Source organism: Alternaria hordeiaustralica, assembly GCF_023758085.1.
Source record: "Alternaria hordeiaustralica strain BMP 2776 chromosome Unknown scaffold_6, whole genome shotgun sequence".
NCBI classification, from domain to species: domain Eukaryota; kingdom Fungi; phylum Ascomycota; class Dothideomycetes; order Pleosporales; family Pleosporaceae; genus Alternaria; species Alternaria hordeiaustralica.
In genome coordinates, this window is record NW_026056778.1 from 1,313,753 (window position 1) to 1,326,064 (window position 12,312).

Here is a 12,312-nt window from a genome sequence, read left to right on the forward strand (position 1 = left end):
CGATGCAAATGCGCCGGCGCGAGGCTTTGCGGGCCTCTGCGGCGCCAACACGTCCGACCTAAGCTTTGGGTTGTCCGGGAACATGACGATCCTCTTACTTGTTTTGCTAGCTACAACAAGTCGACTCGGCCCAGAAGCATCTCGGAGCCCTTCTCGCACTTCCAACCCTTCCGATCCTTCCACACGTGAGACGCCCGTGATTTGTTTTTCGTTTGGCGGTTTGACGCAGGTAGCTTTCCACTCTTTCACCCAGGCCGCACGGTTCCGCCGCAGGCGTGACATCATCCAGACGACCCTTGCACCTGCATCTCCAAAGCCACCACACCATCGCACCACACGGCAATGCAGCGCCAGCCGCAACTGCAGTAATCTTTAATTCACCACCGCCACCATGTTCGGCAAGCGACGACGGGCAGCGTCGAATCCGGTAGGTGCTCTCTGTGTGCGCGCGCAAACCTCCTGGCGCGCTCCGCAGGCGTATGGCGACGCGATGCTAACAAATGTCGCCCATGCAGCCCCAGCGAGCCCCTCCGCCCAGCGCATCCGCCTCGCTCGCCGCCTCCAAGGCCTTCATCAAGAATGCCGAATCCAACGGCGACCTCTCGTCGGCGGCTGCGGCCGCCGCCCTGCGCACCCACGTCACGACCCCGACGCCCGTAGGCGACACAGTCACGAAGCGCATGGCCCGCCGCGGCTCGCTCTCGTCAAACGGCAGCGTCTCGCGACCACAGCCCGGCCCCCTGCGCCGGCAGTCGAGCTCAGGATCCATGACGGAGCGCTCCTTCCGCGCGCCATCGCCCGGCGGAGGGAGTCCAGCGGATGCAGATGCGCCGCCGGTTCCGCCAATGCCAAAGAACATGCAGCAGCAGGGAAGCGTCGTCCATCGGCGTGCGTCCAGCCTCGAGCCTACGTACCGTGGAGGATCACCTGCGCCAGGAGGCAGAGGCAGAGGCGTCAGCCTGGATAGGGGCGCCGCTCCTACTGGGAGAGGGCAACGGCCTGCCAGCCATCTCGCTCAGGTGTCCGAGGAGGACGACGCGTTGCGATCCGTAAACTTCTCCCGCCCAATGTCCCCGGGCGCCGTAGGCACGCGCCAGAATCCCTCGCCTCCCTCGAGTAAAGGATGGTTTGGCGGCCCTGTGGTGAATCAGGATGCCGTCCAGCGCATGGCCTCGACATCGCGACCAAAGACGTCCAGTGGTGTCTCTAGCTACGACCTCCAGAATGCCCAACGATCGGTCCAGAGTGCCTCGGAGCGCCCAGTGCAAACGCACCAGATCTCACAGGGCCTGCAAGGCGCAAGACTGTCGAGTGGCAGTATGCGCGCCAAGCCATCTGGCTCTGCTGTACAGACGCAATCCTATGTGCCGCGACAAGCCCCTCGACCCGTCGATCCGAACTCACCAGATGCCATTTACGACCCTTCGACGCGCAAGTTCATTCACAAGCAGGATGCCATGGCCCGTCATCGAGAGCTGCACGAAGAGCCGGAGCCCGAGCCCACGCGACAATTCGTGTCACAGCATGCTGACACCTTTCACTCCGTCCACATACCAGAGAACCAGATGGGCCGCGGCTCACCGAGTCCTATACGCCACTATGTCCGCCAGGAACAGCCAGCACCACAGAGAAGAGAAGAGCCGATAGCTGTATCGCGCACACCCGAACCTCAACCCAGTACCGCTACAGCAACGAGACACTCTGATGACTTCGTTGATGCCGACTTCCCACCTCAGGAGCAGGCAAATACCACTCGCAGGTTGGACGACTCTGGATATGGCACTATAGCTGGCCACGAGGACGACGTGCCTTCGCCCAAATTCGCTCTCAACCAGGACAGTGCCTACCCTCGCATCGCCGCTCAAGCCAACTCGACACCCGCAAGCTCTATTGGCGGTGGCAGTCTTCGTGATACGCATGATCGGCATACTTCACTGAGCCCACCACGCACTGCCCACTTTGCGCCTGTAGCTGTCGAACTTGCTGGCACCAAACACGACCCGCTGCCGCGCTCAGTATCTCCTGCAAAATCTGCTTTGAAGAGCTCGCCTTCAGTATCGCGCCGCGGTGAATCGCCGGCTGCTTCTAACGGACGTCTCTTTGCCAAAGTTGCCCCGAGCGATGCATCTGACACTGCGTCTGACGATGGAGGCAGGAAGAAGAAGAAGAACGTGCGTGTTAGTTTCGAGGAGGATCCGGTACTGCCAAGCAAACCTGCACAGGTCGATGCAGTTGCGCAGCCTCACGGAGGTCTCAGTGCGTCCAAGTGGAGTCCCATAGCCGAGAAAGAGGACGAGTTCGAGGATTTCATGAAGCCACGCCCTGCTCTACCATCGTTTGGTAGCATACGCGAGAAGGAGCGACGACCACAAGAGAACATGGCTGAGAAGGTTACCGAGACCTTCCCGACTTCAAACGCTTCCAGCGACGTCGCGCTCGGGAACATTGTTGCCGAAGACTTTGCCCAGAAGCACGGACAAGACAGCCCTCTACCGCCTGAAGTCACCTCCGTTGAAGGGAGTGGGTATGTGTCAGACTCAAGCGACTATTCAGACACCCATAAGCCTGTGGAGGCCTCGAAGCAGCCCCCTGCTCCAGAGCCCAAGTCTCTGTCTACGTCACAGGAGGAAACATCAGCAGCGGCTGCTCCAATCACGGAACAGATCGTTGAGGTGCCCAACATCGCACTCCAGCCTGCTACCCCTAGCCCATACGAGAAGCCTGAACCTGTCTACCAGAACATGGCGATACCCGGAGGTTGGGGCGACGATGTTCCTGAGTCCGACCGACACGCAGTCACCCCCACTCCAACCAAGACCGCCACGTCTATGCCCGAACAGGACTCAACAAGTCAACAGCAACAGTCTTCCACACGGACCGAGGAAGACGACGAGACTACCGATGATAACAGCAGCGTCTACAGTGATGCGTATGAGGACCTTACCGATGGTGAAGGTGGGTTTGGTAGCATCAATGCGCTTATGGAGAGTCCTGTAGTCCCGGCATCTTCTGGCTTGATGCATTCAAAGTATGCCAATGCAAGTTCCACGGAAAAGCCTACATCGAACCTCCAGTTAGACACGTCTGTGGATGACAACCGCGATTCAGACACTACTCCGACACAAGACTGGAACGCTGCTCAACAGCATTGGAGTGGTGTGAACGCGTCTCTGAAGAAGCCAAACTCTCAATCGGAGCAGACCCAAGTACCTTCCGAGCGAGCAGAGCATGCCAAAGAAGTGATCTCTCGAGTCACACAAGCTCCAGTCTCAGACGAAAGGTCTAGACCATCTGCTACACGCGAGTATACGCCGGATACCACACCAGAGCGCAAGGTTACTGCTATACCACCCCCAAGAACCGCTGCATCGGCCGATCGAACACCAACAAAACCTCTCAAGTCTGCTTTAAAGAAGAGCCCTGCACCACAGTCAGCGCGCCCAGCTGAATCGCAGAACAAGAAATCTCTGCGAACAGCGGCGCCGAGGGAAGATACTCCTGAGGTTCACATGAAGCGAACCATGAGAGGAGGTCCCAATACGGCTCCACGGGCCGAATCTCAGATGGGATCGACTATGCGATCGAGTATGCGCGGACCTCCAGCTGCAGCTCCTAGAGCACAGCCTCAAATGCGACAGAGCATGCGTTCAGCTGATCCCTCACCCGCGCCAGGCATGGGTCTAGCAGCATCACGACACAGCATGGTACCTATGGATACCAAACCCCGAGGTGCTCTTCAGAAGAAGAACATCCCGCCTGCTGCTGCTGTCGGCAAGGGAAGACCACAGAGCGCGCCTGCCACGAAACCGATGACCGCCCCAGCACCTACGTACGACAGTGACTCAGACGCGTCTGCAAGTAGTTTCCAGCGTGTCAGGAAGCGCGGACGGGAGCAAGGTGGACGATACACTATGCGTGGCTCAATGAGGCAAGAACCTGCGCCTACCATGCGAGCAAGTGCTCCAGCGCCAAAGCAAGTTCGCGCAATCTCTCCTCCAGGATCACCGTCGCCCGCCATGCGAAGGTCTATGCGGCCCTCTTCTCCTACCCCAGAACCAGTCAGATCCTCCAAGTTCAGCATCCGATCTCTGTCTCCAATGGGCAGATTCCGGAAAGGACCTGATGTGCGTCCTTCGTCGCCTACGCAGGCAAAGCCAATGCCTACTTTTAGCAAGCAACCAAAGCCGTCGAAGCCATCAAAGCCATCAAAGGAAAAGGCAACATCTGCTAAGGCCATCAAAGCCCCATTCAAGAGTCGGTTCGCTGATTCAAGCGACGAAGACGACGACGCTCGGCCGTCTCGTTTCCAGAGTCGATTTGATGATTCAGATGATGACGAGCCTCTCGACTACACCCTGCCCCCTGGTCTCGCGCCAGTACGTGGGATCCCCAGGAAAGCAGGCGAAGAAGACGGTGACTCCACAGATCTGGAAGAAGAAGCCGACGATGAAACGCCCAACGTGGCTGCGCAATCAGCACCGGCGACGAACAATACAAGTAGCACCACTGGCAACGCCGGCGCACAGGGTACAGCTCTATCCGCTGGCTCTTTACGTGACAGCAAGTATGCGCCCTCGTCCTCTGGAGCTACTGGCAAGGCCAAGACGAAGCGTGGCTTCTTCGGTCTGGGAAAGAAAAAAACTACGGCTCAACCAGAAGCTGTCCAGGCGCAACCCCAGGCTGTGCAGAACATCCCAGCGCCTGACGAGATTCCCATGCCACCCGCACAACGCAACCGCGACATGACTCACCCTATGACGCCCATCGACGAGGACAAGGAATTCGGCGACCCGACACCCAGTTCTCCTCAGAGGTCTCCCAAGCTGCAACGTCGAAAGACTCCCGAATGGCCACTTCCGCCCACCATCGGCACTGACGATCGTCCCGTGAGTTCAGATGGTGTCGCGCCCCGTAGACCTCGCTTCGCCACCCGTTCCAGCCTCGTCTCTAACGTGTCGGCACCCATCGTGGACGCGCAGGGCCGTTCGGTTTCCTACGGCAGGAGCGGAAAGAAGAAGAAGTTCCAAGGTCTAAGGCGGGTTTTTGGAATCAACAACTGAGCGCGTTTGGCTAAAGGCTAATCCGCGTTGTTGTAGACCTGCGAGAAGACATCAAGACCAGCCTGGGGCTTTTACCGCGCATGCCAAACGCCACAGGATCGAACACTCCTCGTCTACCGCATCGAGCCGCTCGCACATTTCCATTGCGTCCTTTATTCGTGTTTCAAACAAATTGTTGACCTGCCATCGATCTACTTCACCCCCACTGTCTCAGTCTCCCACCCTACGCCTCTGAGTCCGAATCCACGACGACCATCAATTTCCTGTTTTCCATCTACGCTCTGTGTTGTACCTCTGTCTAGTCTTCCTTTTTCCTTTTCAGCGCTCGATTGGCTCCGACGAGCTCTTCGAAAAGAACAATGATACCAGTTTTCCTTACCTTTTCTTACTACGTACAGGCGGGGCGGACTTTCTTCAGTGATGCTACGGCATACGTGCGCGTGTGCCGCAATACCCCTCGCTTTTTGAGTTTAAGAGCTTGAGCTTTGTACATGACTTGATTGGAATTGATGTGTGTTTATGTTGGTTAAATGGATGGATGGAGCGGAAGAGCGGAAACAGATGTAGATAATTTCTAATGGAACTCTTGCGTTGCATACTCGATATCTCAAACAGTATCTCTGTCGTAACGTATAATCTAGGTGGAGATATTGTATCCCTGTGCATAGAACGCAACACAATACATCCATGTAGTCTGCACGCCCTGTGTGTACACGACAGCAACGCCGATGAAAAGAAGATCATGAACATTCATATTATCTAACATTACCCTTCCATCCTCACAGTACCAGCAGAAGTCCTAATATCAAACTCCACCCATCGCGCCCTCCCTTCTCTCCTGCCCCGCCCCCCACTCTCATCTATACTCCCCGGGTTCATGACCGTGCAGCCAAAGTACTTCACCACGAACGCCGGCGCCTCGCTATCCGCTAGTACCAAGCTTGTTGGCAACGGGTAAAGATTCAGCGTATGAGCAAAGTCCCAGTGTAGCGGTCGCGCCGAAAGCGGGAAGGGGCTGAGATGTGATTGCGATAGGATAGTTCGCGTAAGCGCGCGCGCTGTTTGTGTGTCAAGATCAACATCTTGTTGCTGTTGCTGTGGTCGGGGCGGTGGCATCCTGAGATCGAGATCCATGGCGTCTTGCTGCTCTGCTTCTTGCTGTTGATGACTTGGTGCATATGGCATCTCGTCGTCTACATCGGCTGGTGGCTTGTTGAACCGTATCGACTGTCTTTGCAGCCTGCCGGCCACGTCGTCTCGTAGTATCGCCATCTCGCCTTTTACGCCGAACCAGCTCAGGCGCGAGGGGTTGGACGTCCAGATCACTTCGCCTTCTTTACCCTTTGCTTTGCCTGCACCCCAGATCTCTCTGTTGGCTTCGGCTACCACTTTCCGGATTCTGCTTGTGAACATCGTTGGGATGGGCTTTCGTGGTAGTGGAGTAGCGGCGCCGGCTGAGAATGCACTCGGCCAGGCGTCGTTGTCGCCCGGGACGAGGACGAGGGTAGTGTGTGCGATGAGAGATTGGAAGTCGGCGAGAACGGAGGCAAGTGCGTCGAAGTGCTCTTTGTATTCAATACTGCCTGTTCCTGGCACACCTGCAAGACTGGCTTTGGAACTGAAGTTTCCCATCATGATGATAGCGAGAGGGTAGACTGGATGGGCGTCGGTGGGATTGGGAGTGTATGTGCGTAATAAGGTGCGGAGGGCGGACAACGTCGATGGAACGTCCAAATGAAGGTCTGAGGCTATGACAATGTTGTGTGCTGTTTCTTGATCCAGGAGTTTTGATGCGATCTTGTTCATACGGGTGCCGGTCGCACGCTGAGAACCGACACCTAAGAAGTCTGTCCATCCGAACGCTGGTCCAGCCAGGCTGTTCTTATCCACCTCTTCGGCGCCGCCCAAGGTTGCTGTTCTGCGTTCACTGGGAGGGTGTCCGACCGAGAAGCCGAGGAATTTACCGCCAACTGTGCCACCAATACCACCGCTGCCTCCTAGAGTTGATGTGGCTCCTGCATCCTCTTCGTAGCTGCCTTCGACCAGAACAATCATGCCTGGTGCAAAGTAGGCGCCATTCTCGGGGATTGGGCGTGCGTGTTGGATGTCTAGCGTGATTGTGCCTGTGAGGTCTGAGAGTGACAGCGCACCAGTGGCCGAGACTGTGAGCATGCCTAGCAGCAAATGTGTGCTTCCAGTGCGACCAAGCAGATTGGCAATTGGTGTGATACTGTTCATCTGTGACGTCGCAATCGATCCCGTCCGGTTGAGGGTAGCAGAACGGGCCGTAGAGAAGGTGGGTGCTTGGAACGTCTCGTTGCGGAGTATGCGCTGGTGTACGATGTGGTAGCGTTGACGGAAGAGTTCGGTCTTGTGTGAGGGATCTGGGAATAGCGATGGCTTTTTGGCAGACCTGACATGGTTAGTAAACATTCCATTCTCTCTTGACTGATACGTACTTTTCAAAATGCTTCTGAGTGGCATTGTATATCAACTTTGGCTGCTCGAACGCGCCAATGACCTTCATCCACTCTCGTGGATCTTTCAACAGATCCTCTTCCTCATCTTTGTCCTCTACTTCCAGGCTCGACATGCCAAAACTGTTGTTGGTGTCGATACTCGGGCGATTCATCTGGCCAGCTATCTCAGGCCCAAAGTTGAAGCTGCTTTGCCTGCCCAGATTTGAGCCTTGGACCACCCTTCCTCCACTCATTGAGCCTTCGAGTGTCTTGAGTATGCCCTTGAGCGTCTCATTGTCGCCTTCCACGATGACCTGGCCACCGCACTTCTTCCAACTCTTGGCGATCTCCTCCAAGACCTTTTCGGCCAGGCCTTCTTCTCTCCATCCCGAACCACAGTGCTTCCCCACAAACGTTGCTAGTGCTTGGAGGGCAGAAGATGTGAGGGTGAGGTTGTGCTTTTTGGTGAACGTTCGAAATGCGAGCGGTCGTAGTGTCGCCGGAGGAAGCAGAATAGGCAGAACGGTGGACTTGCCGACTGGCTTGAGTGCAGGCGGGGCGCGTATGGGGGCGGTTCTGCGGGGATTGATGGGATGAACCGGGGTTCCGAACGCTGGCGACGAAGATGGGATGAGGTCTGAGGGTACCGCCGAGGGCTTTTCGGGTCTTCTTGAGGTGGCCATATTGGGTGTGGTGAAGGTGAAGTTGTGCTGTGTCGCAATGTGGTAATGGGCACGCATGGGATTCCACTTTACGCGTGCGACGCGTTCCAGCGCGATTTCGCGCTAGAGACGGAGCTACTTTTCCTAGCAACCACCGAGCCTCTTGCCCAAACACGACACTCAGCATCCTTCACGCTTACTCTTACGGCCTGCAAACTCTGAAATCGTTGTCGCATACGCTGAATATATCACACAAATACGACAAATCTCACGCAATGGCTGACCCTGCCACTGAACCGCTCGCGACCGTTACCGAGACTGAAGACATGCCCAGAACGAAAGAGAAGATGGGAGAGCTGTCGCAAGCTGCTTCTATCCACTACTCGACCAAGAACTACGACGCCGCTGCCGAACACTACGCCGATGCCGTCGAGATCCAAGCTGAACTCAACGGCGAGATGGCGCCTGAGAACGCCGAGCTCCTCTTCTACTACGGGCGCGCGCTCTACAGGTCGGCAGTCGCCAAGAGCGATGTGCTAGGCAACAAGGTGGCAAAAGAGGAGAAGAAGAAGCCAAAGGCAAAGAAGGCCGCGAAAGCAGACGCGGGTGAAGGTTCAAGCGCTGTAAAGCCTGAGCCAAAGGAGAAGCCAGTAGGCGAGACGCCATTCTTCCAGCTCCAGGGCGATGAGAACTGGACCGATTCCGAGGATGAAGACGACGACATGGAGGACGGTGAGGAGGAAGAGGATGACGACGACCTCGGAAACGCGTACGAGATCTTCGAGCTAGCCCGCGTCCTGTATGAGAGGCAATTAGACGCCCCAGAAGGAGACGCTTCAGACAAGGGCAAAGGCAAGGCGGAGCTGAGCCCGAAGGCGCGCGTCATCAAGGAGCGCATCGCGGACTGCCACGGTTTCCTCGTCGAGATCTCGCTCGAGAACGAACGATTTCACGACGCCATATCCGACGCCCGCAAAGCGCTTGCACTACAAGAGGAACTATACCCCTTCGAGCACGAGAATGTCACAGAGGCACACTACTCGCTATCCCTCGCGCTCGAATTCGCATCCGTTTCGAAAGTACGGGAAGATCAGACTGGACAGACGACCGAAGCGTCTGCTGAGAAGGAAGAAGGGAAAGAGGATGAGGATGGTATAAACTGGGACCTGCGGAAGGAGGCTGCTGAACAAACAGACCTCGCCATACAAAGTCTGGAAGCGCGCTTGAAGAAGGAGGAGGTAGCACTCAGCTCTGACGCCCTCAAGCCAGAGCAGAAGAAGGAGAAGCAAGCCATCATTGAAGACAAAAAGGGCATGCTCGAGGATCTCAAGACCCGTCTTGTAGACCTCAAGTCAGATCCGAACAAGCAGGAGTTCGACAGCATCGACTCGTCGGTGTTCAAGGGACTGCTCGGTGGGCTGTTGGGAGCAGATGCAGCGACGCAAAAGGCAAAGATTGCAGAAGCCACCAAGAGCGCGAACGATGTCTCGGGTATGGTGAAGAAGAAGGTCAAGGCGCCTGTGCCGGCAGCGTCAACGTCAAACGATGCCAGCAGCAGCAAGAGGAAGCTGGAGGTTGACGATAGTGGTGCGGAGGGCAAGCGGGCGAAGACTGAGGAGCCTGCGTAAACCTCTTGTTTCGCTAGTCAGAAGTTCACTGGGCGTTGATGAATAATGTTTGGTACCTCTGAGAGGTTTTGGGATCTGCCCTCCACCGAAAACTGTTGGCATCCAAGCCGACGAATGGTAATTATTTGATTAATGACATTAGCTTGAAACATACCAAAGATTCTCAGTTCCATTTTTGCTGCATGGCCCCGTTCTATCATGCTTCTCGATGCACAGTTACAGTATGCCTAACCGCATCCCCAAGATCCAGTATCCTGCGCCAATATCGCGATGCCACCTGTGTACAAACGCCCCCATTTGTTGAGAACGAACGGCGAAGTGTAAAAATAACTTACAACGTCTGCTAAGCGTACAACACAGATGGTTTGCGTCCGCCCTACTTCCGTTGCCCACCGCCAGCAGTGTGTCGCAAACATTTCCATCTGCACACGTTACACAACGTTATTTCGAATGTCTATCAGCGAATCCCTAGCAATGTCCTCGATATCTATATACGCGCAAGGATGCCAGAGCGAAATTATCACACTTCATCATGTCATCGTCATGAACCCTCTTCATTTCGCAACAATGGTATTTACATTGCTGGCGACGCAAAGATCGTCGTCCAAAACTCAGGCTCCATAGGCTGCGACGTGATATTGACACCTGGTGTAAAGAAGACTGGCAGGGCCAACACTGCGCTTTTCTTCCTCCGTCATCTGCGTCGGTGCTTCACAAATATTCGCCATCATATGCAAGAGGACGGTACACTACTCACGTGCGGATGTGGAACAGGGACGGTCGAGTACTGCGACGTACCAGATGAACGTAAGCCACATGCAAGCTCAGGGGGTGGCTCCCTTTACTTGAACACCAACACAGACGATGGAAGCACAGACACCGGTGACAACAAGACTGAAAAAGGCAGTAGCCGCAGGCATAGGCGCCGTTCCTCCCGCCGGAGGCGTGGTAGATCGAGTCCAGCCAGTACACAGAGGCATCATGACGAAGTGCCAGCTTTACCTGCGCCCCATCTCGGGACGATGGGTACACCAGCGATCATACAGCAGGTGCATGTCACAAATGGATATGTAGGAGGAGCTACGCCTGCAGAACAGCAATCTCATTCTCGGTCAGGGCGACCTGGTGCTCCACGACCTCGAGTTGTTCATCCATGTGCACCCGCTGCTGAAGGCCTGCCGATCTCTGACCATGTCTTTGCTCAGCCGGTCGCACAAACCCTCCCTGGACTGCAAAATCAACCCCAAAAACATGTCCTGGACCAAAGACACGGCTCTGCAACGCGCGGCCGCGGGCTAGCGTCGTCTGCTTCTGACACAACATGGGCTACCGCACGTACAAGGTTCTCAAGCAGTAATTGATCATACTCTGCGCGAAGCACTTTTGATGGACGAGCCGTTAATCCAGCGCCTGCTTAGGCACACTACGTCGGTTGTAGCCATGGTTATTCCGAATGCAGTCTCCAATGTAAATTTTCCAAGGACAAGCAGCGACTACAACGCCAGTGGTTGCAGCAGTATGAGCAACCTTCATTGATCGCCGTCAGGGTTGGCCCTCCATTACATGCACAACAGTACCACACCTTGTTATCACCCTCCTTTGGACGATTCAGACGTATCCGCGTCTTTCTGAACTCCTCTTGTCTACTCGTTACTGATAGCCTATGTTGAACCAGTCTGGTATCTGTAGGCGCGGCCTGAGATATTGGCTTCAGGGTCCGGTAGCCATAAACAGCTGCATCTACACGTGCAGGAATTGGATCCGACATGGTCTCATCTTCATGTTCACCGGCCGTATCTGGTGGCGATTGTATTACAGACCCCGGATGAGTTTGAGCGTCCAACATGCTCTCATCCTCATGTGTGACGGCCGTGTTTGGTATCGAGTGTATTATAAGGCCTGGAGGGGGTTCCTTCTCTGACATGATCTGATCCTCAAGTGTGTCGGTGGTGCTCGGTGGCGATTGTATTGCAAAGCCAGGAGGGGTTGGATGGTCTGCGACTGTTAGTAATTAGTCCTATGAAAGTACATCAAAGAATTACATGCCTTGCACAAAACCCTGGCGCATGTTCGAGTTGGAACGGCGGCGATCTAGCTCTCTTTCTATACGCTTCTTGTCGAGAAATACGCCGTTGAAAGCAACGAGTGTCTGCCGACCACGCTCTTCTCTTTCCTGCACACGAGGCAGAATCGCATTCCATTCCTTGCCGGTGATTTTCTTGCGCATGCCCCAAGAAGCAAACTTCCTTTCATACTGCGATTCACTGTGCGAAGATCAGCCTAATGCAGTATGATCAGCCCAGATTCATGCATACCTGGGCGAGAAACCGTAACGTCTCGTCATGATGTCCATGACACCTTCATGGCCGCAGAGCTTCCTGTCTTCTCCAATGTACAGCTCTCCAATAGCAAGCTTGTGAGATGTCCAGACCTCGTCAGAAAATCGTTCCGAGAGCTTCCTCGCCATCATGGTGGAAGTTGGGTTCCGTGGTTACGGATGTAG

At 55.3% G+C, this 12,312-nt stretch overlaps 4 protein-coding genes across 4 annotated transcripts; 2 read left to right on the forward strand and 2 right to left on the reverse strand.

Moving 5' to 3' along the window:
* Window positions 1-391: 391 nt before the first annotated feature.
* Window positions 392-5,060, forward strand: J4E84_004336 (uncharacterized protein; the record flags this gene model as incomplete). The annotated part of the gene is made up of 2 exons (XM_049386943.1): window positions 392-427; window positions 516-5,060. The coding sequence occupies 2 exons, from the start codon at window positions 392-394 to the stop codon at window positions 5,058-5,060; spliced, it is 4,581 nt and encodes a 1,526-aa protein (XP_049245713.1).
* Window positions 5,061-5,825: 765 nt separating this feature from the next.
* On the reverse strand, window positions 5,826-8,202 carry J4E84_004337 (uncharacterized protein; the record flags this gene model as incomplete). Its single annotated transcript, XM_049386944.1, has 2 exons — window positions 5,826-7,473; window positions 7,520-8,202. 2 exons carry the CDS (start codon window positions 8,200-8,202, stop codon window positions 5,826-5,828), a joined length of 2,331 nt encoding a protein of 776 aa, XP_049245714.1.
* A 254-nt stretch (window positions 8,203-8,456) lies between these two features.
* J4E84_004338 (uncharacterized protein) lies at window positions 8,457-9,809 on the forward strand (the record flags this gene model as incomplete). The annotated part of the gene is made up of 1 exon (XM_049386945.1): window positions 8,457-9,809. One exon carries the CDS (start codon window positions 8,457-8,459, stop codon window positions 9,807-9,809), a length of 1,353 nt encoding a protein of 450 aa, XP_049245715.1.
* Window positions 9,810-11,847: 2,038 nt separating this feature from the next.
* On the reverse strand, window positions 11,848-12,279 carry J4E84_004339 (uncharacterized protein; the record flags this gene model as incomplete). The annotated part of the gene is made up of 2 exons (XM_049386946.1): window positions 11,848-12,073; window positions 12,125-12,279. 2 exons carry the CDS (start codon window positions 12,277-12,279, stop codon window positions 11,848-11,850), a joined length of 381 nt encoding a protein of 126 aa, XP_049245716.1.
* Window positions 12,280-12,312: the final 33 nt, after the last annotated feature.